Source organism: Sciurus carolinensis, chromosome 3, assembly GCF_902686445.1.
Source record: "Sciurus carolinensis chromosome 3, mSciCar1.2, whole genome shotgun sequence".
Lineage (NCBI taxonomy): Eukaryota > Metazoa > Chordata > Mammalia > Rodentia > Sciuridae > Sciurus > Sciurus carolinensis.
The window spans coordinates 3,204,800-3,230,842 of NC_062215.1; the positions used below are offsets into that span (position 1 = coordinate 3,204,800).

At 56.1% G+C, this 26,043-nt stretch overlaps 1 protein-coding gene across 2 annotated transcripts; it reads right to left on the bottom strand.

Annotated features, from left to right (window-relative positions):
* Positions 1-221: 221 nt before the first annotated feature.
* On the bottom strand, positions 222-24,783 carry C1qtnf1 (C1q and TNF related 1). Of its 2 annotated transcripts, none has more exons than XM_047546258.1 (4): positions 24,118-24,783; positions 11,923-12,082; positions 9,631-9,770; positions 222-8,925 (listed from the first exon to the last, which is right to left on the bottom strand). In XM_047546258.1, exons 2-4 carry the CDS (start codon positions 12,066-12,068, stop codon positions 8,375-8,377), a joined length of 837 nt encoding a protein of 278 aa, XP_047402214.1. In that variant the 5' UTR covers positions 12,069-12,082; positions 24,118-24,783; the 3' UTR covers positions 222-8,374. The 2 variants fall into 2 exon arrangements, with proteins under 2 accessions (XP_047402214.1, XP_047402216.1); XM_047546260.1 differs by lacking the exon at positions 24,118-24,783 and adding an exon at positions 18,972-18,992.
* Positions 24,784-26,043: the final 1,260 nt, after the last annotated feature.

Consider the following 26,043-nt stretch of genomic DNA (forward strand, 5'->3'; position numbering starts at 1 on the left):
CTTGACTTTCTCCAAATGTGTCTTTAGTTTTTTGAGTATCTTGAAGACAGTGGTTCTGTTTCTTTGTTTGTTTTGGTACTGGGGATTGAACCCAGGGACAACTTAACTCTGAGCTACAACCTCAGTCCTTCTTATTTTATTTTGAGGCAGGGTCTCATTAAGTTGCTGAGGCTGGCCTAGAACTTGGGATCCTCCTTGCTCAAGCTCCCAAGTCACTGGGATTACAGGCATGGGCCACTGTGCCTGGCAAGACAGTTGTTTTAAAGTCTTTGTCTCATAGAACTGCAATCAAGTGTTTTTGTTTTCAAAAAGAGCGTCTGTTGATTTTTTTTCCCTTTCCGATGTGCCATACTTTTTCGTTTCTTTGTATGCCTTGTGATTTTTGTTTAAAACCAGACACATGAATCTCATAGTGTGGAGACTCTGGAAATCTGATTCTTCCCCTTCTCGGAGTTTTCTGGGTTTTTGTTGCTGTGGTTGTTTTGTTGTTTTACGTGCTCAGTAAGTCTCGTCTCTACGCCGGGGTCAGACTGAGGCGCAGAACTGGGGACTCCTCAGATGTTTTCTGAGCCTGCGCCTTCCTTGGGCACGTGCGCTCACTTTGTGATTTTCCCTGCATATGCAGCTGTTCTTGAATGTCCTCATTTTTAATGTCTGTACCCCAAGAGGAAAAATGGAGGAAGGCGATAAAAGGTCCTTTACGTTCCCTGGAAGTCACTTCAGCAGGGAGAGGGGCTTGGAGAGGGAGAGCAGTGGCTGCTGCCTCTGTTCTTTACCTCTGAAATCAGAAGCAGTGACCAGTGGTCAGAGCACGGATCACTGATAGCTGGAGGGCCGGGTCTTCTGCCCACCTGGCTCCCACGTGCTACGTACAATCTGCTCCACGAGGTTGTACACAGATGCCCAATGCAGAGGTGGGAACAGGGGTAGGTAGCCGCCGCTGTGCGCAGAGCTGGAACTGACCAAAGCCACCGCGGCCTCCTTCCAAGCCTCCCCTGGAGTCTTCCCAAAGTGCCCTCAGACAGGTTCCACCAGTGCGGTTGCAAAAGCGCGGGGGCCGAGTCCGGGTGCTTCCCACTCGACCATCTTCCCAGACCCTCTACTAGGTATATTCTAAACCTACAAAGTCATTATTTTTATGCACTTATTGAGATGTAATCTACATGAAATATATTTCATCCACTTAAAGTACACAATTCAGTGCATATATTCACAGAGTTCTGCGACTACGACCACAACCAACAAAGAAACCTACTACCAGTCACTCCTCATCTCTCCTCTCCAGTACCCAGCCCCAGGCAGCCTCTCATCTACTTCCTGTCCTTACGGGTTTGCCTATTTGGACATTTTGCATAAACAAAAGCACACAATATGTGGTGTTTTGTGCCTGGTGCTGTTCGCTCATCAGCATGCTTTGAGGCTGGTTCACCTGTGCAGTAGCACACCCTAGGGATTCGTTCCTTTACAGCCAGATCACCTCCCCTCGTGCGGGCCCCTCTCACTTGACTCAGATATTCTTTCGTTGATGGATACGTGGGGCGCCTCCACCTTTTTTAGTGGTACGGACACTGCTGCTGTGAACACTTTTGTGCTAGTTTTTGTGTGGGAGCATGTTTTTATTTCTCTTGGGTATGTCCTCAAGAGTGGGGTTTCTGAGTCATGGTAACTCTATCTTTAACAGAGGAACTTTCCACACTGTTTTCCAAGACTATTATTTTTTTACAAGTAAGGCTCATTTAGAATACCACAAACTTACCACTTTTGTGGCTTCTCATTCATTCCTGCATCCCTTACCTTCCCTCTGGGATCAATTTCTCTTAGTGAAAAATTCTTCCAATTTTTGCTTGTTTGCAGATGTCTTTATTTTTATGTTTCAATTGGGACTAGAACCGTAGATGGATGGCTGTTCTTTTTTCAGCCTTTCAATATGCCATTCCACTGCCTTTTGACTTTTCCCCTTTGGCCAAGAGGTCAATTGCCATACTTATTATAGATCCCTTGAAAAGAAAGTATCTTCCCCTTTTTGTTTTTAAGAAAGAGGGGATGTTTTTCTTTGTCTCTGATTTTTAATAGTCTCACCACAAAAGGCCATGCTGGGTGTGAACTTGGTTTTTATTTATCCCGCTTGGGATTCACTGGGCTTCTTGAATCTGTACCTTGGTGATTTTGAGTCATGTGGGGAACTTCTCAGTTATTTTATCTTCAAATATTGTTTCTGTTGCCTTTTCTCTCATTTTCTTCTCCACTCACACAAACATCACACTTTCTTATTGACATTTGTGGGCATCCAGCATGACCTGACTCTGGTCATCTTGGTTATGGCCGCCATTTTGCCTGGCAGGTAACGGTAGCACACATCCCAAACCCCACAAGAAAAACAAAATTGTTGCCAGTCACTGACTATTTTTAACTGGCATTGGGCATGTTAGTTTGAGAAAGGCCAGGTGCATTTTGGTTGACTGCCGTCTCCCTTTGTCTAGCGTAGCATATAAACCCCTTCCTTCTGCTCTGGGGTGCGGGGATCCACCTGTCTTGCTGTTGCTCACAAGGTGCTTCTGTCCCGAGTTCCTAGTCACTTGCACTCTGTGCAGACCTGGGTCCGCCAGCCTCTTGCTCTGGTCTCGTTGTGCCTTCTGCCTTGGTGTCTGGCTCTTAGATAGGCCTGGTTCTCCCAGCGTCGCTTCTGCAAGATGTGTCCTCTGGTCTGTGTTCTCCATCTTTTTGTTCCTCCACACTTCTTTCCAGGTGTTTTCTTCTGATTAATCTTCTATTTCACTGATGTTTCTCTGTAGCTCTGTATGACCCATCGAGTTCTTAGTTTTATTTGTTAGTTTTTCACTCCTAGAGTTCTCCACTTGGGTCTTTATCTGTGTTTATTAAAGTTCTCTGCCACCGTTCTCAGTCTGGCGCTCTTTGGTCTCTCTGGACGGAAGGGGCACAGCTGTTTGAGTGGGTGCTGGCAGCTCTCCCGTGAGCTTTTCCCTCACACAGAGCGTGAGGACGTTCTTATGGTGTATCTTTAGCAAGCAGATCCCGAGCTGCATGCACAGCTAACTTAGCAGCATCTCGAGTGAACAGTTGGAGGGATGCTTTGTCTAGGTGGGAAGGCTTCCAAATTATCCAGAGCATATGGACTTCCTATGCTATTGGTAGCAGTCTCTAAAGTGAAATTCCCTGTGCTCCCTTCCACCCTGGGAGGGGCTGGATTCTGATGCCTGTGGAGGCGGGGGCACTTGAGGTCACCGCGTCTTACCCAGCTGTGTAAGGGTTCGGAGAGAAGGCGTGTTCCTCCGTTACTCGTCCCTTCTGGAATGCTTCCCCTGCGATCAGCCTCTTGCACTTGAGTGATCTCACCCATCGGTTGATTCAAAATGATGGTTCAACAATGTTCTTGGAAGAACTAACCCTGACGCTCCCGTTCTACTTACTGGCCTGCCTCCAGCCCGTCCGAAGCCAGGGCCAGAGTAACAGGACTGACCCTGAAGGGTCTGGTTCGGGAGCTCCAGGACTTCCCAGCACTCAGATGAGAAGGGCACAGGGACCTGATTTCTTGTTTGTTTTTACGTGGGTTTTTGTTTTTTGTTTTGTTTTTATAACTGTTTTCACATACCGTACAACTATCTAAGAGTTTCGGTATAATCACAGAGTTGTGCAACCACTAGGGTGATCAATTTCAGCACACTTCATCATTCCAGAAAGAAACCACAAATCACTAGCACTCACTCCCCGTTTCTCCCCTTCGCCCCACCCCCAGCTCCAGGAGACCCCTAATCTATTTCCTGTCTCTACAGATTTGCCTCTTCTGGGTGTTCTGTGTAAGTGGAATCATGGAATTATACAGAAGGTGACCTTTCATGTCTGCCTTCTTTCCCTTAGGATAATGTTGCTGAGGTGTGTTCGTGTCCTAGCAGGATGGGTACTTCACTCCTTTTTATTGCTGAGTAATATTCCTTTCATGATGAGCACATCTTATTTATCCATTCATCCACTGGTGAACACTAGGTCATATCCACTTTTTCCTTATTACAAATAATGCTACTAGGAACATCCACCTACAGGTGTTTACACAGACGTGTGTTTTCATTTCTTTTGGGTACATACCCAGAAGTGGAACTGCTGGGTCAGCTGGAACCCGTGTTTAGCATTTTGAGGCAATTCCCGACTCTTTTCCAAAAAGGCTGCACCAATTCACCTTCTCAGCAGCCGTGGATCTGGGTTCCAATTTCCCCACAGCGTTGCCAGCACTTGTTAGGATCTATCCTCTTGGCTGCAGCCATTCTCTTGGTGGTGGACTCGTAGCTCACTGTGGCTCGCTTGGTTTCCCCAATGGCTGCTAATGCTCACTGTCTGTTGGCGTCCTGGAACCTTCTCTAGAGAAATGTTTCCTCGGCTCTCTGCCCATTTCTAACTGGGGCATGTCTTTTTATTATTGAGTTGCAAGAATTCCTTACGTATCCTACATGTAAGTCTCTGATCAGATGTGAAACACTTGGAAACACTTGCCACCTTCTGTGGGTTGTCCTCACTTAAAGGCACCCTGTGAAACAGCCACATTCACAATTTGGATGACATGCACTTTAGCTTTTCTTCTTTTTCTCTTTGTGCTTTTGGAGTCATGTCTGAGACACCATTGCCTAATCCGAGGTCATGAAGATTGACTGGTACCTAGGTTTACTTCTAAGAACTTTGGCTCTTATGTTTGAGCGTTTACATTTGCTCCTTTGGTTCATTTTGAATTACTTTTTGTACAAGGTGTGAGGTAGAGGCCCAGCTACGTTCTTTTGCATGTAGAGCCTTCTGGCTTTGTTTATAATTTCTGTAACATCCTGCATTTTCCGCCTGCCCCCACCCCATGATCTGGGAAAGAATGGCTCACTTTATCCTTTAGAAAGCCAGCTTCTATCATTCAGTGTATCGTCATGGTGAACCCACAGAAAATCATCCTCAAGGGCGAGGGTCAGCTGTGCCCTCCTCTGCCCAGATCTGGCTAGGAAGACTCAGGGAAATCCTACTGTCAGCAGCTCTTTCTTCTGCCCGACCCCTCAGTCTAAGTCCCTTTGCTAAAACACTATTTGTATTGTGACGGTTATCAGGTCTTTTGCAGAGATGGTTAGCCAGTTTCTCCCTGACTGGGAACAGGAAACGGGGACAGGACCCTGACGCAGTAAATTGCATGGGGAGGGTATCAGATGGAGCGGATAACTTGGAACTGAGCGTGCAATTCCGAGAGGGCTGCACCTGTGTCCCACTGCAGTCACAATCCTGGACAAGTCCTCCGCAAGGCAAGGACCATACCTTATTTGTCCTTATGTCCCCAGCGCCTGGCACACGGGCTGCCCCAAAGCAGGAACCAAGTAAATGTTTGGAGAGCAGAAGGACAAACGGAAGGATCGGATAAGTTAAGGACTGGGAAGGGGGAATTTGCAGAGTTGGGGGAGTGGCGTCTAAAGAGGCCTAAGGCGGACTCAGAACAGATGCCACCTCCTTTCCCCTGGAAACCGAACCAGCAGTGGGACACGTGTGCTTGGGCCCCGTGACCGTCCCTGGAGAGGATGAGGGTGGTCAGTGGCACCTGGACAGAGCCGACGCATTCCTTCCAGGCACGCAGCCCCCTCTCCCAGCTTCACAGGAAGGGCAGCTCCGCTAAGTGGCCGCAGCTCTGTAGAGGTGGGCCTGCCCTTTGTCCCACAGAGAGCAGGATGGCAGTATCTGCCTGCTTCTGGCCGCGGTCCAGGCTGAGCATGACCACAGGGCCCCACCCAGGACCGAGCACAGGCGGGAGGCCAGCCTTTGGCCAGCCTGCTGGCTCGAGCCTCTGCGCTGGCCGCTGGCAGTTGAGAAGGGCCTGGCTGCTAACCCATTTGGCCAGCAATGAAAAGGAGGAGGAGAAGCATCTGTCCCCCAGCACTTGGGTGTAAGGGGGCTGTCGGGGGCTGTCGAGGGGCGTGTCGAGCCCACAGGCTGCTTTACTGTAGTCCTAAAGAGATACATGCAAATCCCAACCTCCGGTACCTTGAAAGAGCCCCTATTTGGAAACAGAGGCTTTATAGATATAATTAAGTTAAAGATGTCAAGAGAAGACCATTCCGGACTTAGGGTGGGCCCTAAATCCAACACCAACGTGTCCTTGTAGAGGGGAGAAAGGGAGACCTAGACACATAGGAAAGGGGCCTCATGAATACAGAGCAGGCAGAGACTGGAGTGAGGCCGTCCCAAGCCAAGGAACGCCTGGGGCCACCAGAAGCTGGAAAAGGCGGGAAGGGACCTCCCCGAGAGCCCTTGAAGGAGGCAGATCTGACTGCCCCTTGATCTTGGACTTCTGGCCTCCGGAACTGAGAGAAAACATTCCTTTTGTTTTCAGCCACCCAGGACAGATGTACAGTTGTCCAGGTTACGGGAACGGTCAGGGGACACCTCCCTGGCTTCTGCTTTTTGTAGGATACTCTCTCAGTTGGGAAGAGCAACCCATGCCTCTGGCCACCTCACCCAAGTCCCCAGAGCTGCCCACACTCTGTGAATTGTTCTGGTGGCCCACCTGTAGAGGCCACATCTCCCTGCAAAGAACAAGGCAATCTGGGGCTTGGCAGGTCCCCAAGTACAAAGCCAAGGACCCCAGGAGGTGGACACTGGGGTGGGGAGAAGAAGAGGAGGATTTGGTTCAGTGAGCAAACGCCAGAGGCAGAATGCTGAAAAACACGGTTCCAAGTTTAATGTCTGCTGGTCTGAGAGCTGAAGAGCAGGCGACAAGAGCCGTCCGACCACCCCGCCCACGGTAATGCACCTTGTGGAATCGGACGAGCACACGTCCTTCAAAAGTGGGCACTCGCAGACCTCGGAAGCCAGTCACCAGGCTCCGGGGGGAAGAAGGATGGTTCAAAACCAAGAAGCACCAGGTGGTGGGGAGGAAGGCCCCGGCCAGCAAGTCAGGGCTAAGGTGGGTAGAGAGAGTGACAGGGGCTGAGGAGCAACACAGCATGTGAGGAGGAAGAGCTGACCGGTTCCCCAAGGTCAGAGAGTGCAACCCTGCAGCCAGAAAACAGGGCCAATGTCAGGGACATTCAGAGCACCCATGGAAGGCACCTGCCCTGCTCTGGGTGGTCCCAGAAGAGCTGCAGAGACTCCTGCCTCAGAGGACATTCCACCTTCCAGAGCATGAGTCTGAGCCCAGGGGTTGGTTCAGGGGTCCTCTTCTACCCCCGTCTCAGGACTGACCTAACGCGAGCCCCAGAAGCAGGCGGGGGTACCTTCCAGCCCCTTCCAGCTCTCCCCTGCTCTGGGGCTCAGAGAAAGCCCCTCCCACGTTGCCTCAGGCTACAGGTCAAGGAGGCCTGGGTGTGGACGGGTCTAGGCGATACCATCAGCCTTGCTACCAACCAACATACTGGATGCTGAGACAAGGATCCTGGACCCGGGAGGAAGCAGGACTCTGACGTGGTGCAGGATGGTCTGACAGAAACAGAACCAAAGGCCCTGGTGCTCTCCATGGCTGGTCCAGCTGGGAGGAGGGGCAGGACGCGGTATCAGAGCAGCAGGCATAGAGATGGCGGCAGGGCTCAGAGTGGCCTGGGGAAGAGGAGTGGAGCCCAGATTTACCTGGAACTTCACTCCTTACAGCAACATCTGCAGGTCCAGGGGTCCCTGAGGTCCCCAGCCACTGCCAGAAGCCTGTGGCCTGAAGCAAGTCATGGGTTTCTACCAGCCTAGAGCCAACGGAAGAGGGCCTGACATGTGCGGCCCAGATCCTCACTGCGGTGGCCCAAAGGTCCCGCTGAGCCCTCGGGCAAGGCTACAGCAATGTTAGCAAGACATGGAGGTCAGTCCCGCTGTCCCCCAAGAAGGTTCGTAGGTGACCTAGTGGAATGAAGCCAGGTGTGATCTCGGGCCCTCAGGCCCACGTCCCTCCTCACCACCCATGCTCCCCCTTTAGCTCTACCCCTGGGTGGGGTCTCAGGACGCTCTCCGCAGGGAGCCAGCTGGGGGCAGGCCACCATGGCAAGACTGGCCTTTCTCCCCAGGCTGGCTCTGCTCCTCTGGAGCCTTAAGCAATGGCTCAGTCACTTCCGGGTCCGGGAGCAGGGTGCTCGGGTCTTGGACAGGGCACCGTGGGTCACTTAAGGCTGAGTGCAGAGGGGAACTGGAGGCCCCGAAGGTTCTCGCAGGCGCCCCACCCAGTGATCTCATCCGCGGCAGCCACGTGGTGCCGGCTTCCCGCCCGTCAAGGGCGCCTGGTTGGGTGCCAAAGCCGCGGAAGCAGAAGCCAAGGAAGCCGGGACTGGGCGAGAGGCGCGGGGTCAGACCCGGCCCGCAGGGCGGTGGGGCGGCGGCCGCAGGGCAGGAGGCGCGGTCTCGGCGGCGCCCCGCCCCGGGGGCGGCGCTAGGGCTCGGAGGCGTGCTTGACCAGGTAGCCGCTGAAGGTGACGTAGGTGTCGAACTCGTCGCTGAAGATGGCGTTCTCGCGCTCGCCCTTGAAGAGGCGCACCCACACCTCGTCCTGCTCCCGCAGCTGGAGCATCAGGCTCTGGCTCTGCATGATGCTGCGGTCGCTCACCTGCGCGTACAGGATCACCACCTCCTCCGCGTTCCGCATGATGTGCAGGTAGGTCTCCTTCTGGTTCCAGGTGTGCACGTTGAGGCTGAAGAAGTAGATGCCCGGCACGTAGCAGTAGAACCTGCCGGTGAACATATTGAAGTGGCCGTAGAGGTTCACGAACTCCGTGTCGAAGACCACCGTCTGGTAGTAGTCGCTGCTGTGCAGGGGCTTCTTCCGGCCCACCGAGAAGGCCGCGTAGTGGTTCTTGCACCGGTCCCCCGGCGCCCCCACCGAGCCCTTCTGCCCTTTGGGTCCCACGTGGCCCCTGGCGCCCACGGAGCCTGTTTTGCCGTATTTCCCTTGCAGGCCACGGTCACCTCGGTCGCCCTTCTCACCTGGAAGGGACAGGAAGACACGGGGTGTCAAGGAAGCGCCTCCACGGTGGGCCTGCACCTCAGCTTCTGGCTCCATCCTGTTTGGACCTCACACTCTGACCCCAAGGGCTTCCCTGCTGCCCCACCCCCGTGAGGCCTGGTCCTCCACTCTGGGGGGCTTCCTTTCTCAAATCAGCAAGGCCAACAGGCACCGTTTCAAGGGTTGATCTATTTTCATCCAGAAGCATTTTTTTCCTTCTGGAAAGCCCTGGCAGAGATAAAGGAACATATGGGTTTGTCCACAAGCAACAGGCTCCGTGGCCAGGCCCAAGCTTGCCCTGAGCAAATGGACTGCAGATGTCAGGGCTCAACTCGGAATCTGTTGGCACTGTTCCCACCAGGCTGTGCAAGGTTGTTGGGGGTGGGACTGGACAGAATTTCAGAAGGCAGGCTGGGGCATCAAGCCTCAAAACAAAGTTGGAGGCCTTCAGTCCCTATGCAGGTGCAAGGGCCCTGCAGCCCTGAGGCTCCTCTCCTGGCCTTGGCCCTGTGGGCTCCTCTTGGAAACGTGCCAGACACTCAAAACTGGGATGGATGTCTTCCTGTCCCTGCAGATGACAACCCTCCTCTGCTCCTGCCCAGCCCCCAGCTAATGACTCCACAGTCTCCCTCCCCGTCTGCACACAGCAGCCCCCAGGTGATGCCCTATTTCTGTAGCCACCTGACCTTTCAAGATGGTGATGTTGATCTGGGGTGCGGGGATCGCCTGGTACACAGGCGTCCCAGGGTCACAGCAGCGAAAGCACCGGGAAGCAGGGGGCTCCTCACCCGGGCTGGGGCTATATTTTTCATGTTTCTCTTCATTCCTGTGGGAACAAAGTGTCAGGGTGAAAGTCACAAACTCAGGGCTGGGCACTCGCCTCTCTCCTGCTGTCAGGGGCCCTGGGGGTCCTGGCCCTGCCTTGCCCCTCCCTCACCTGGATGTTTGGTCTCTGGCTCACAGTGGCACAGGGCAGATTCTGGGATCCTGCTGAACTCCAGAGAGCTCTCCACCCTTTGTTAACAGTAGTCATGGAGCAGTAGTGACACAAACAGCAATCATTTGCAGGCTACGTAAGGACACGGGCTGCACAGGACAATTCCACACCTGCAGGACACGGTCTTTCAGTGACGTAGGCCAACTCTGGGAGTCCCTGTCACATATCTATGATTTCAGAAGATGATCTACTCCATGACACTTTGTAGGCAAGAGGGTTCAACTGGATGCGCAGGATGCTCTGGGCAGCAGCAGCTGGAGGTGCTGTTTCCCTGCTGACTTCCCTAAGGACCTGCTCAGTAGCTGGTGGACGTAGTGGTTCCATGCTGCCACCTCGTGGCACCTCTGGCATTGCACTGTGCTCGGGCTTGCCGTTCCCTTTGCCCAGGCCGTGGTCCTCCTCTGTGACAGCCAAGCACCTCTCAACCAGCCAGCTTCTGTCTACCTCTACTCCCACTTTGAACCCCCAGACAATACAGGAAATGGATCCACAGGCCCTCAGTTCAGCCACCCATCCAGAATCCAGAAAGGCCAGGAGCCTCCATCCAGAGAGGGACAGGCCCCACAGATGTCAGGGTCCAAGATTGGAGCCTCTATCCCTCTGCCCTAGAACTGTTCCTTCCCAAATGCTGTCCCCAGCACCATCACCAGGGGCTTGCGATGGCGGCTTCGGTCCCCCTCCATGCCTCCCTGCACCACCACATCAGCCTGCTCCCAGTGTGCCCCCAGGCTGGGGCTGGGGTCATCTCATGCACCAGCACCACGTGGACAGTTCTCTGGAATTTGTCTCTCCTTCCTGATGCCTCCTCCAGCGTTCCTTCTAGAACCCCGACCAATGCAAACCTCTCCACGACCCCCTATTCCCTATAGAATGAAGTTCAGGTGAGACCCTTCCCCCTAGACTCAGCTACCCCAGGTTCCCCCTCTCCCACCCTCTCTCTGGCCCCAACTCCCCGTCTGCCCTGCACAGCCAGTCACCTCTACGCGTGCCCGCCACGCTTCCAGGCGGGTCTTCCCTCCTGCGCCTGGGCGGACCCCCGGCATCCTGAGTCCCGCCTTCCTCTTCTGCCCTCTCCCCAGTGTGTGGCACACCCCTGCTACACAGCTTGCCTCACGGCATGGTCACCCTGGGCCTTTCTCCCCCATCCTCGGAGCTCCTGGAGACCAGGGGCCGTCATTCACCTACTTCCTCAGTGCCTGAGGGAAGGCCTGACTGACAGCGGGCAATAAATGTTTGTTGAATGAAAAAAAAAAAAAAAAACAAGAAGAGGAAGAAAAAAGGAATGGGGCTCCCTGTCCCCAAATCCTGCCCAGTAAAGATAGCACACCAAGTCAGGCCAACACCCAGGGTAACAAAGAAACCCAAAACCAGCATGGCGCCATGCCCCAGGCCTCCAGGACCTCAGGTTTGATGGGTGACCACTTGATGAGTCATCCTAAGCACTGGTGAGTCCTTACAGAACCTCCACAGGGACCTGGAGTCTGTGTGTCGCTGAAGGTCGCAGACATGAAAGCGAAGTGCCTCTCAGCCTGAGGAAAGTGACGCCTGGCCTGCTGGCGCCCACCGACCTGCGGCCGTCTTGCACCTGGACAAGACCTCAGGGTCATGGGGACCTGCTCTTGGTCCCTTGTCTCTCCTGAGGCCTCCTGCCACCAAGTGATACCTGGAACTCTAGCACACATTCCCAGGGCCCAAGCAAGAATGCAAACAGCTGAAGGGCCAGTTCAGGGCGTGGCTTGTTCTATATTTAAGGATGTAGCTGCAAAACTCACGCTCCTTTAGGACTGGACTGCGGACCTCACTTTCAGACAGAGCACCCAAGTCCCTGAGGAGACATGGCTTGTCTATCTCCCAGGATCCGCCTCCCCAAGAATCACTCCTCAGATTTCCCAGCGAGCCAGCACTTGGGGTGCCCTGAACCCACGCTTGAGCTGGCCAGCGCTGGAGCTCCTACAATGGCTTGTGGGTCACAGTCCCTCACCTCTTGTCATGGTCCAGTGGGGGCAGCAGCTCCTGGCCCTCTTCCTGCTCCTGCTGGTCTCTTGGCATGTGGCCTAGGACTGGGCCACAGGTGAAGGCCAGAAGCAGGCAGCATCCCAGCACAAGGCCCTGTCCATGGGAGCCCATCTTCCTTCTGGTCCCTGGAAGGAGAGACACACGGGGCAGCACAGGTTAGGAAGGCACTCGGCAGAGACAGAACCTGAAGCTCCTACATCATCAGGGAGCACTGTGCTGCTCTGGGCAAACACACACACACACACGCGTGCGCGTGCACAGGGCACGCTCGTGCTTATACTAATGCACACTTGCATGCACTCACACACACGTGTGCACAGGGCACACTCGTGCTTATACTAATGCACACTTGCATGCACTCACACACACGTGTGCACAGGGCACACTCGTGCTTATACTAATGCACACTTGCATGCACTCACACACACGTGTGCACAGGGCACGCTCGTGCTTATACTAATGCACACTTGCATGCACTCACACACACGTGTGCACAGGGCACGCTCGTGCTTATACTAATGCACACTTGCATGCACTCACACACACGTGTGCACAGGGCACGCTCATGCTTATACTAATGCACACTTGCATGCACTCTCACACACACACACAGAGGCACACACTCAGTGCTTTCACACACACATGCACGCTCACATGCACACAGGCACTCTGCCACTGATCCTCAGCCCAAGGACTGGTATTGAAGCGCCACTGAGCACAGTGGTGTCTGTACCAGCCCTGCCCCGGGAACAAGATTCCTTCAGCCACTGGTCCATGAAGATGGTTGTTTACCACCTGTTAGGCCAGTGGATGGAATCCCAAAACAGTTTTGGCTGATCACCACGCCATTACAGCCACACTTGTCCTCGCTGGTGGGCATGTGGTAGGAAGTGGACTGCAAGCTACTCCTGGCCACCAGGGGGCGCTCAATGGGTGTCCGCCAGCATCCAATTTAGGGGTCATGGAGTCATGGCTCATGGGAGACCACGGTGCCTTTGGCAAAGGCTTGGGGCAGGACTCTCCCCTTCCAGTAATGAGACAGCCCTTCTTGGAAGAGGTGAGTGTTGGGGGTTCCCAGTGAGCCCACTGGGGACAGAGCATTCCTGCTTGGCTGTCAGCAGCACTGCCCCTCACCCTCTTGGGCTGGAGTCAGGAGTCCCCGCTCGGCTGTTCCTGGTGGGCTGGAAAACCTCCACACTGTGGCACGCGTGACTGTGGTCAATCTCACCCTCGTCTGTTCACCAAAACATGAAGTCTGACCCCTCAGAGGACCAAGAGGGCACCTACTTCAACCCTCTCAGCTACCCAGGAAGAAAACAAACCAGCAGGACTAAGATCCCCGCCGCCCGCCACCCATCCTTCAGCTCCTCTCTTGTGTTTAAGGAAAATTAAAATCTGAGACGGGTTTCTCTCTGTCGGTAATTACAGACCAGATGAAAGCTGCCTTTGACTCCTCTTGGGAAGCTGCGACCTTCTTTCCAACATCCCAGGGCTCAGGCTGTGTCAACTGGGAAGGCTCGCCCCTGCCCCAGGGCGCGGCTTCTTGGCCTCAGCTTTCCCTCCACCCGAGGGCTCACTGAGGAGCTCTGAGGACAGTGCTCCAACAGCTGTCCCCGCAGGAGCCCACGCCACATCTGTGAGAACGCTGGCTGCTGTAGCTCCAGTTCAGGAAGAGCAAGCGCCTGGCCCTCCCGTGTGGCCTCAGGAGCCAGATGAGGAGACCAGCTCCCCCAGCCTACTGCCACCCGTCCCTCTGCTCAGGGCACCTCCCTCCCGCCCTCCGCTGCAGAGCTTGGCTGGTCTCCCACCTCCCAGATCTCTACTAACCAGCCCGGGAGCATCAGGGCCCAGAGACCCCAGTGACCAGCAGGCTGCTTGGACCAGCCCCAGCTTGCCAAAGAAAGTGTCTATGTGTCTACGTGAACTTGTAGACGTGTGTTTAAATTTCCATCTACCCCTCAGCTGTGTGCCGTATCTTTGGGCTCTTGCAGGGCGTGCACATGCCCTGGTCACCCCCAGCTCTTCTGCTGTTGCTGCGGACACCTCATCCTGCGGTCCAGTCCTCTGCTTCTTAAACTTCCACGTGCATACCTGAGGACTCTGGTAAAGTGTGGCAGACCAGAAGCGCCCCTTGTCTTCCTCTTTCTGGTAGCCAGGCTAACAGAGCCAACCCTGGCACCAGGCACCGCACAAAAGTCCATGCATGATTTAATCGATGCTTCCAGCCCTACAGATTAGGCTGAGAATGCTTCCTCATTAATCATTTCTACCCCATCCCAGACCTTGTAGGGACCCAAGGTGAGTCCTTTAAGGAGACAATATTCATTCATTATCACACCACATTTGTCAGTGAGCAAACAGACTTGGGGAAGTTAGCCTCAAGCGTCCACACTGCAATTCAGAGCCGACCTCAGGTGACCCCAAGTCCTTCCTGCCCAGCTAGCATCCACCTTGAGCCCCTCATGTTCCTCCTGAAGACCCCCTGAAGACTCCTGAAGACCCCCACCTGGGAAAGCCCCCTCCTTCCTAATTTGTTCTTCACATTGACTCAGACTGCAGAGAGCTTCACCTGGTCTGTAAGATCCTGCCCAGCAAGCCAGGGTGCCCCCTCCTGGCCCGGGATGTCCCCTTGTGCAGCCTGGACCAGCCGAGCACCCTGCAGCGCCCTGGACTTCACTGGTACTGCACAAACATTGGTCAAGTCAAGTTCTCTAAATCTGTTTATTTCTCTATTTCTGTGTTTCCTGTTTTTCCTGGTGCCTTAAATAATTACTTTTTTTTTTTTTCCTTTTAAGTGGTAAGCTTGCATCAGTTAAAAGGAAGTTTTCCTTTCTTTAAACTCTTTTATTTTCTGAATCCGAAATAATATGTCTGTGCTGGAAAAGTGGGAGAGTAACCACAGGAGGAGCCAGGCCACCCTGGCTCACCCTCAGCCTGGGCACCGTGGAGCTGGACAGTTCCTTATTGCTAGGGGCCTCTGTGCCCCCGGGATGTTTAGTGGTGCCCTAGGTTCACTCACTGGATGCTGTTAGCCCTCTGAGTGGCTGTGGCAATGAGAAATTCCAGCCATTGCCCTATGTCTGTCCCCTGGGGGGCGAAGTTGCCACCAGCTAAGTACCAGTGCCAGGCCCCCCAAGGAAGCACCCCTTTGCCTGTTGATGCGCCTCCTTCCAGCCTCAAAAAGGAGTTTTCTACACCTGGGTCAGAAGAGATGGACCCAGGCCACAGCTGGGTTAGGGATGATGGCATTGGTGGTGCGGTGCAGGTGACAGCCCTGAGAGCAGGCAGAGGCTCGGGGATGGCCTGAGAGCGGGAGGCAGCGTGGGGCCCTCCTCGCTGACCTCTTCTTCAGAGTCAAAGCAAACCCAGACTGAAATCTTTCCCTCTTCGACAAGAGCTCAACCGTTTTACCAGATCCCACAGCAAAGTCAGAGCCACGACATTATGATCACTTAGTCAGTTTTGGGCAAAACCAGTATTGCCCAATATCGAACCACACTTGACTCCAGGATTGCTGTTAGAGATTTCCCGCCAAAGGAAGTCCTCCTGCTTCGCTGCCCGTGAGGCTGCGCAGAGAAGGTGGGTCCAGACGCCTGGCCTGATGGCAGGGAGCCCTCCTGGGCCTGGACCCACACAGCCCTGTCTCAGGCTGTGCTGCGGTCAGAGCAACTGGAAACAGTCCCGGTGTGACTCAAGCTCTTCGCTTGTCTGTCCAGGAGCCGGTGGATCAGAGCCAGGTTCCCTGGTCCCTCTGCTCCAGTTTCTCCCACCACATCTCACCTCCTGCTGGAGGCACCGCATCTCCTGCCTCCACAGGCAGGAGCCCTTCCGGAGGAGGTGGGGGAGGAGGGAAGGAGACATGGAGCAGCGGCAGGTCTGATGTGTTTATCCCTCCAGGCCTGTGGTGGACTCTCTAAGGAGACAACATCATCCACAGGTTCAGGTTTCCCTGTATTTGTCTAAAACTGGTCCTGTTGGTTTTGGCCCCACGTCCACGCACTGATGTTGACTCCTGGCGCTCAGAGGCCGCCTGCCTGGGTTTTGCCCTGATGCTCTGCCCTGCCCAGTGCCATCAAAAAGACCATTTTGTAAACACTGTTTCTTTCTTTAATCCTCATTGGTAAGCAGCTGTTCCAAGAGGCAGAAAGCCTATAATCTCCTTGGATTGAAAGGAGCCTTGGAAGGCAGGTCCAAGCCACCCTCCTGACTGGCAGCATAACCCAGGCCTGGGGGACTGAACACCCATGACTTGCATGGCATTGTGCAAGAGCCTGGGAGGAAGCGTTGCAGCCGCAAATTAAATATGTTCCCTGACCTTGGGAATATTATAGTCCAGGGAGGGAAGCAGACGAGCACCCAGTGACAGCCCGAGATGAAGGCGAACAATGAACCAAACGGGTGAGCGGGTGACGAGCCAGGCCCGGTGCAGGGATCATGAGCCTTGGGTAGCTACTTAAATTAATTAAGATAAAACAAAAGTTAGGGCTGGGGATGCAGCTCAGTGGTACGGTACTTACTTAGCATGTGTGAGGCCCTGGGTTCCATCCCCAGCACCACAAATACAAAATAACTCAAGGTTCTCTTCCCTAGTCACACCAGCCACATTCGCGCTCTGGATAGCCACGGGTGGCTGGAGGCCGCCATATTGGAAAGTACAGAAGAGAACTCTGGTCATTTGATCAGGTTCTAGCAGGCGGCTCTGTTCTAGTTTGACGTGAAGTCATCAGGGAGGGAGGAGGAGCTATGAACAGAGAGTGGGCCAGAAATCTAGGGGTGACTTGGACGCCTTCCTCGCGTGCATCCGGCACACCTTGCACTTCACCTGTCCCTGGTAATGGCTCCTGCAGGTGCATTCTAGGGCTTCTGGCTGTCTCCCAGACCCCAGTCCCCCTGAGGCCATCATCTGGCTTTTCTAGGACACCACCCTACACTGTTGCAGGCACCTCCTGGATGAGAGGATTCTCACCGGCGCTGCATGGCTTCCAGGTTCACACATTTGGCTCAGCCTTGGATCAACGGGAACACTGTTGCCACACCACCCCTCACTCCCCTGCGCCAGTGCCTTCACCTCCCCACGTCCTCCCGACACAGAAGCCTGGTGACAACCTCCCCGTGACAGGCTTAGCACCCTCCAGTTGCTGCAGCAAGATTCAGACCCTGGGGTGCCATGAAAGAGAAGGTGCCCTACTGGGGTGTTTCTCTGACCCCGCTGACCATCAGGATTTCCTGATACGTGACATCTGCTCTCAGCCCTTTCCTTCCCCCTGAAGTCATCTGTCACACTAACTGCCCATTTCCCAAGCTCCAAAATCCGCCATGGCAGGAGGAAGGCTGAGTGACTTTTGACTGACACAGTGACAGAAGCCCCTTTGCACCTCGTTTCCCTTCTATGACTGGCAGGCCCTGTTGCCCTGGAAACTTCTCCCTCCCCGCCAGCAGGGAAGGCAGCGGTGGGTGAGGCCCCTTGCTGGAGGAAGGCTGCGGGTCTGGGGCGATGTGGGGTCCCAGAGCCAGCTCCTCTTTGCCCTCTTTCCCTCTCCAGAGAAGCTGCTCCCTGTCTTGGTTTATGTTCTGAGTTGGGTTTATGTGGTCACCTCTGCAGTCCGAGTCCAGGAGTGAAGAAGGGGCGTTCTCCCAGGGCTGCTGCTAGTCCCTAAGCAAAGGTTCCCTTTGGATGGGGTGATGTCCACTTGGGACTGAACAGTGAAGACAGGAGGGAACAAGAACGCCCATCCAAAGTCATATCCCTCCTCTCCCGGGGCAACTGCATCTCGGCCAAGAAAACTCACCTGGAGCTGACAGGACTCTGTCTAAGTTCCTGCCAGGCTCTGCAAACAAGGCTGCCACGTGGGCCGCCAGGCATCGGCCCGGGGCACCTGGCCAGCCAGGCCTGCGGAGCTGCTTTGCATCCCGGGGGAACAAAGACTGCCTTGAGCTAAGCTGCTGACCTCAGGTCCCCTCCCAGCTGGGCGGCCTCAGGCAGCAGCTACCCTGCCCTCAGAACCTTGTGAGAGAGGAGAGGCCCCAGGCTCTGCAGGTGGCCTGGCCCACGGCCCACTTCCCCAGCACCAGCACAGTGCCACCCATGGGGGTGGAGGCTCCCAAGACCGAGGGAGGGAAGTACCTGAGGACTCCGTGGCCTGGAGTCCCACCGCACTCAGCCCTTCACAGGCAGCAGGAACCACGCCGTCTGGTTGCCTTGGCTGGGGCACCCCTGCCACCTCATGGGCACCGCCGGGGGAAGCGCGGCAGGGGATGGAACTGTGGCCCCAACAGAAATGCCATCCAGCTCGGCGCCTGTCGGTCCTCCTGCCTGGTCCAGCCGGGGCGCTCTTGCCAAGATCACCAGCGACGCTGGCAGTATCAACTCTATCCTGTCTTCCTGTCCTGAGAGCTTTAAAGCCTCTGCCAGGGAGCTGCCCCCGCTGACCCCCAGCACAGCTGCAGACCTCTTACCCAAGCCCTCCGCTGCCTTGACCCGCGCCACGCCTTCCGCGACAACACCCGATCCTGCGTCCACTCAAGGGCCTGCCAGACCTGCGCTCCCACCCCCCACCACGGGGAAGACCCACGAAACAGCTCCGTCCTCAGCACGGCGGCCACACTCCAAGCACTCACGTGGCGAGCGGCTGCCTCCGAGGCACCACCGCTGATGGAACATTCCCTCGTGGTGGGACACCCCCTGGACAGAGCTGGCCTGCACGGAGTCTCCAGCCGTCTGCCCACATGCTGCCACTCTCAGTCCCTAAGACAGGTCACACTTAAGGTCTGTACTGTCTGGCTGCCCTGTCCTGCCAGCTCCTCCATCCATGCATCTGCAGAGCTGGCCTGAGGCCGCCTCCGCCTGCTCTCGCTGCCCTCTCTGCCCAGCACCTGGTACGGAGTGGTCTGCAATCGCAGGTGTGCTCATCTGGTCCCCTGGACTAGGCACTCCTGGGAGATGGGGCCAGGCCTTTTCTCAGCACCTCCAGCATCCAGTGTCTCCCATCCAGTGCGGCTTGAGCCCACCCTCACCTTTCAGTCAGTCCCAAGTAGCAGAGCCACCATCCGAAGAGGACTCGTTACAGACTGGCTACAGCTGCTCAAACCTCTCCCGCAGAGGAGGGAGGGAGGGACCCAGGGGACACCATTACGTGTGACCAGAATGCTGACCCCCCCATGAGCCTCAGAGCTGTCCTTCCTGCCTGTTCCTCCCTCTGCCACCCGAAGACCCTCAAACCCCAGTGCTCCTTAGCCAAGGTTACCAGCCACCTGAGTGTCTAGGAAGACCACCTAATTAAGAAGGTTACAGCGCACCCACCCGGTGGAAGACCAAAGACAAAACAAAAAACCCCACTGGCTGACGGGAGGCCAGCTCAGCAGTGGGGAGGGCTGGGGACGGGAGGGACCGGGAGACTCGGAAGCTGCTCTCAGTTAGCAACTGCTGCAAAAGATGAACACTTACTGACATGGAAAGACCCGTGCCGGAAAATGCAGGTTCACAGTGCACACTCACAAACACGCACAAGCGGACACGCCAACAAAACCAGAGCGTTCGAAGGCCACCCACCTGCTGCTGATGGCAACTGTCCCTGCGTGAGCAGAACATGGCTCTAACATTTTCTCATTTGTGCTTCTTTGTTTTTGTTCCCCCATAACAGTCCCATATTTTTTTCATAGTAAGTACACATTATTTTCCACTTAGGAAAAATGACAAATAAGCCCCACCCTGGAGACTGAGGGAGCATTCTGCTTATTCCAGGGAACTTGACTATGCATGGAAATGTAGATAGTGGCGGGGTGGGGCCGGTGGTGCTGTGGCGAATCTGCGGATCCACAGAGCTGCTGGGGTGTGAGGACTCGGCTGCTTCTGTTCATCTGTCCACCAGTGCCCAGGGGTGCCTGCTGGGGTCCAGGACCCATGGAGCAAGACAGTGCAGCCTTGCTCAGGCAGCAGCTGCCCTGCACACGGGGCGCAGGCTTGGGGAGTGCCCTGCATCAGCCAGCTCCGTTAGCGCTGTCAGCAGCAGCCACCTTTGGCTCTAAGGGAAATGCCCCCAGCAGAGCCTGTGTCCCCACATTAAACAGAGGCTTATGCAGTGTCCCCCCCTCCTGCATGCCAGGCACGATATGGGGCGTCTTCTTCAACACAGCCTGCCAAGACCATGGTGCCAGCCTGCTAGCATCCTAAAACCCTGCACTTGAGTCCAGGGCCTTTGGGTTCAGGGGAGTCACCGAGAGCAGTCAGCCCCTCACACCTCCACGGAGGCGCTCAGCGCCGTGGCCTCTGGGTGTGCCTTCTCAGGGTCTGGCTTTAGCAGGTGGAGAGAGCAGCATGCTGGGAAGCTCTGAGAGCGGACGGTGAGGAGGGCCGGGCAGGGATGCAGATGGCCTCCTCCCACCCCAACCGCCCTGATCAGGGGAAACCGACCCGAGTGCCCAGTTGCAAAGGGAGGGAGGCTGAGTACCACCTCAGGAGGGCGTGGGCTGAAGAGGCCATGCTGGCCAGGAGAGGGGCTACACACGTGCTTGGCCTGCGCTTCCTGGGAAGGCCACCTAGGGTCGGTCATGGGTGGGCACCACGGGAGGTGCCACTGGGCAGGAACGTGCAGGACGGAATAGAAAGGAAAGTTGGGGAAGGAAGGGACAGACATCGGACTCTAGCCTCCCCGCCTCCCGCAACCCCAACCTGGCTCAGCAGCCTCCATTCCCAGTGTTGCCTCAATCCAGAACCTTCAGCCGGTCAAGCAGCACATAGGACTTACGGGCCCTTGCCTTCCAGATAGACCTTCAGGGGGTCCTGGGGGTGGTGACTGCCAGAAGACTCAGGAGACCCATGGCCACCCTGAGCCCATCCAGATCCATTTCCCCATCTCTCACCAGAAGGCAGCACACTGGTCTCCAGTGTTGAGGTTGTCCCAGACACTTGAGGGCAGAGTCACGGGGCCCAGCCTAGCTTCTAGGCTGCACCTGCCTCAGACCCCCACCACCAATACCAGGCAAGGTCCTCTTTCCCTGGTCCCAAGGATAGAGGGCGGCTGGTAACCAGACATCCCATGAGTGGTAGGGAGCAGTCCTAGGGAGGGGGCCGTCCACCACGTGTGGCTCTAGCAGCTTCCAGGAGTATGTCTGACCCAGCCCTGGGCACCAAGGACTTGGCTTCCCCACACCCCGTCCCTCCTGGCTGCCTCTCTTCCCATCCTTGCCTCGGCTCCTGCCTCCCTGCCCGCTGTCTCCTGCTGGCTGTCTCATTTCAAGGAAAATTCCTACAGGAGCCAGGAAGATGGTCAGACGCTGAGGACAGGCCAGCCTGTGGACATCCAGACAGCCATCCTGGGCCAGGCGGGTACCCAAGGAGGGGCCTGCTGATTTGCAGGAGGCTCAGAGACAAGCAGGGACACCCCTGCCCCCAGTGGATAGTGAGGAGGTCCTCCGGTTTGGAAATCGATCATGGGCAAGGAGGGATGGGTTTAGGGGATGCAGATGCACCCAACCCCCACCCCACCCCAACACACACCCAAGCGCCAAAATTGCACACCTGCAACTTGACCAGGACCCAGAGACCAATATTCCTCCCAAAAGCACAGGGGCCCCCACCCCTGCTCACAGCCCCTGTCCCTCCCGCAGGGCGAGCCTGCAGCAATTCGGCTGCGTACTGGGGAACTGAGGAGGAGGAAAAGGGCAGGCCTGAGTTTGCGGCTCTCCAGGTCGGTGGTTAGGCTCAGCACTGGCACTTCCACAAGGACAGGCTCAGGGCCTGAGTTCCAGGGCTGGTGAGCTGGCTCGCTGGGCAGCCCGAGTACAGAGGAAACACACAGAGCACGGGGTCCTTCAGAGACTGCTCTCCGAGGTGGGCAGGCCATCTCCCACACCATGTGCAGGGGTCAGGAGGTGGCAGGGTCCTGTCCACACAGCTGCCTTGACAATAGTAGAAGGCAGACTTCAGTGAGTAAAACGGGGGCGAGGGGAACAACACTCTGCCCACGCAGTAGTTAAGCTACCAAGATGAAGCTCCCCAGGAGCCAAGGGCCCGACTTGGACGTCTCTGGGGCTCTAGGGGCAGGGAGCCCAGGCAACTTCCCTTTCTCTCAGGGAGGGTGGGTCAGGAAGAGTCCGCCGCGGGCAGTCAGCAGCAGGGGACTCCTTCTTCCTGCCCTTCAGCCCGTGCTGTCACCCCCCGCTCCCCGAAGCCCTGGGGTCTCCGCCACCCTGGCCCCAGGAACTGAGACCCACAGAAGCACCGACTTCTTAGGACAAGATGCAGGGGAGCTGGTGTCCAGCGAGGACACCCTGTGGCACAGATTTCTATGAAATTCTTTTCATCTTTGTTTTGATGGGTGAAGTTCAATGCCAGAATACTTGGCTTATGAGTCATGCTAATTACAGCTGGGGGAGGCACCAGGGAGAACAGCAGAAAGGAGCACGTTCACAAAGACTTAATGTTGCCCTGATTGCCCCAGTGGGGAGGTCACATCCCAGAATGGAAGGGAGCTGCCTTCACCTTCCGGGACAGCATGGGCTTCCCAGGCTCCCGGCTCCTGCTAGGGAGTACCTCATTGTTGGGCAATGGTGTCCTCAGGCTGGACAGATGGCAGAAGGCAAGGAAGGAAGGAAGTGGGGGTCCTTGCTATCTGCGTCCTGCCCAGGGCTTTCTCTGTTGGCAGAGAGAAAGGGACACTTGAGAAGCTCAGATCCCAGCCTCACTGTAGAGTGCTATGCCCAGTGTCTCCGGCCTACCTGGGGTGTTCTGAACATAGTCTCAGGGCATGAAGACACAGGTCAGGGTCCGAGGTCCTCTGTCCACTGGCTCTGGGACCTCAGGCAAGCCATAACCCCTCTGAGATTTTCACGGGTGAGTCCCTTGATAGGGTTGAAGAATTGACAAATTGGCGGCTGCCATTATTCTTGCCACGGTTGCTGGGATATCTCTAAGCTTCTCTCTGGTTCTACAGGTCTAAGGGGGAAAGTGGGCAGCTGCCACTTGTCCTCAGCCCTCTGCCTCCCGCCTCCAGTTTCCCCTCCTCTCTGGTTAGCAGGGACCCTGGGCAGGCCTGTGAAGGCAGGTCCCCTCCCTGCGGCACATGCCAGCCAAGCATGTGTACTTGTCACAGTGTGCGTGGGCCGCGTGGCCTGCCATGAGTGCGCCTTCTGCACTGTGACAAGCAGAGCCCGAGCAGTCTGAGGAGGTCATGCTCCCGGGGTCCAGGAAGTCTTTTCTCAAGACAGGTCTCCTTTCAAAGCTTGGCAAAGCCTGCCCCGTGGCCTCCATCCCTAGAAACTAGGTGAGATGGGAGAGGCGAGACCGGTCAGAGAGGCAGCTCCCTCTGCTCTTCCCAGCCAGGATGGGTCAGGACTGTCAAGGGGCCCCGGAGTACACTGAGGCTCCTGGCTCTCAGGTCTGGGAGCAACCAGGGCAGGGCAGGGACTGGCAGGGTAGGGACCACACCCACACCTGCGGAGGTGCCCTGGAGACTTGGGTGGTGGCGGGTGGGTGAACATGCACCAACCAGAGACTCCACAGGCTCAGCAGCTGCAGCCCCAGACTGGGGCCACTCTCAGTGGTACAGCAGCTTCACTTCCAAGGAGGATCCCCAGGGATGTGACATTGTTTTTTCCTGCCCAAGCTGGATACCCTCCAGGAACACCAAGGCTGTGAGATGAGGGGCCAAAGTCCACATTTCCCGTCCTGTGCAGGGCCCAAGCGGGCCACAGACAGCATGGGAGAGACCTGGATCTCAGGTGGTCCAGGTAGCACTGGGGGGATCCCTGCCAGGTGCTGAGGTGGACACGGGTACCATCCCCCCCCAACACCCTCAGAAAAGCACCAAGAGAGAGTGAAGCAAGATAACACCCCATGAAACATGGGGGAAGGCATCGCTGCTCCTGACAGCTTCTGTCTACAAGAGTCCGCCTCCTGCCCAGTCAGAGGGAGCCGGCACCAGGGCTCGCTCCGAACCCGCGCAGGCAGGGGTAGCGAGACCAGACACAATGCTTTCCCTGGCACTTCTGCTCTCCCTGACCCTCTGCCGCAGCTCCCACCCTGCCCCTCCCACTTCACCCACTGTCCCCCTGGCGAGGCTCTGCCCAGTCCTGCCCCAGCAGCCAGGCTGAAGCAGGAAGACAGGAACGAGGTGGTACTGGCTCCCTCCCCATCCTGACCTGCCTGCCCCAGGCCACCTACCTCCTTCCGAAAGAGCTGCACCCGCGCTGACTCTCTGGGGCTCTCACGGCACCGCCTCTTAAAACATCTCCCAGCGGCAAAACCTCCTCGGAGCCAGGTCTCAGGAAGCACAGACTTGTCGAAGGAGACAGGGGAAAAAAGTCCCCTGGGAAGTAGCCTCAGAACGGATAGCGGGGAGGTTGGAGCATAGGCAGTCCCGTCCCAGCACCTTTATCTCCTCCGCAGGCTCCAAGGTCTCCTTGGGCAGAAGCGGAAACGTGGTTTCTCGAAAGTAAAGGAAGAGAGGAAGAAAGCGGGACAAACACGTAAAGAGCAAACCCAGCCAGATGTGAGCTGCTGAGGAGCCTAGATCGCTCCCAGCGCATTTTAGCCAAACAGCAGCCGCTGAGGATTAACTATGTGTGTGCCCGGCCGGCTGGCCTCCTCCTCCTGGCCACGCGCGGAACAGCTAGCCCAGCTGGGGTGCAGGTGGCCACTTCTGTGCACCTGGGGCCTGTCCAGATGCCCTGCACAGGGCAGGGGCATCCAGCAAGGCTGAGAACCCCAAGTTACTTGGTGGCGGGGGAGGGGCTCAAGCACCCGCTTAACCGCAGAGTTAAGGCACACCACAGCCTGGGGCCCGGGGACCACAGTCAGGTTCCGGAGAGTCTAAGAGCCCTCCAACAGCGCTCTGGATTCGGGGCACGCCTGTGTACGTGCGTGCATTTTTGTTCTGAGCCTGGAGAACTCCAGGCTGCAAAGGGGAGGGCAATGCCACTCAGAAGGCTTAGAGTTCCCAGGGAACCCATCCCATGGGTACAGGGCGGGGCCGAAGGGGACAGTCTCCACCAGGTCTCTCATTCATGGAGATGAAAAACAGACATTTTCCTAATCTTATATAAAAGCGCTTCTTGAGCGAGTCTCATGGCTGCCCCCTGTGGACCGCTGCCCCCTGGGGCCTGCGGCAGAGAAGCCCTCCATTCTCCAGCCCTACCTCTGAGTCAGACAGCTTGTTCCAGAACCCTATCGCATCACTAGGAGAGGAAGGATCTGGCCAGAGGAGCACAGCTGCTCTGCAATGGTAACAGCGCTCCCTCTTTTCTGCTTCTCCCCAGGTTCTGCCCCGATTCTCTCCCGTCTGCCCCTGACCTGGATGCCATAGCTGCTCGCTTTGCCGTCACCCCAGCGAGGGCATCTCTTCTCTTCCTCTCTGGCTGCATCTGGACAGGAGATGTAGAAAGAGGGATGCTGGTTTGGGATGTTAGGAGCAAAACAAAAGGCTGCACTTTGCTATTCCTTGCCTTGGAATTTCCTCCCTGGGCCTCACGGACATCTGGAAAGGCTACGAGAATAGAAAGGGAAGAGGAGGAGGAGTGTGTGAGCAGGATGCCACCAGGCACAAGCGCTGGCCCTGAGGCTGGGCCCAGGCCAACATCTGGGCAGAGCTGAGAATGGGTGGAGATGCAAGAGAAGCAGGAGACCTCGGATGGCAGCTTGTGAGTGTGGGGTTGCCACTCCAGAGACCCCAATCTCCAGAGCCAATCCCACGTGAGAAGGAGGGAAAGTGGAGGAGAAATGCTGCGGAACCTCTGGAGCCCAGAGAGCACTTGAGGAGCTTGGTGAGATCAAGCACCCCGTCTCCATTAGAGACGTGACCTCCACTGCCCTCGCAGACCCAGGACAGCTCACGTTCTTTGGCATACGTGTCTGAGGCTTGGCAAAACCTACATCCTCTGTTGCTTATCAATATAGGAAAATGCAGAGATACGCTCATCTTCATTCCTGTAAGTAACATGAGGAAGTTTCCCATCCAGGCACACAGCCTGACTCCCCCATTTACTGTCCCCAAATAACCTGTGCCGTCAGGATACTCAGGAGAACAGCAAGCAAAGCAGAGGAGCCAAGCCGGCAGCATCTCATGCAGCCCCAGGAGACCGCTGCCAGACT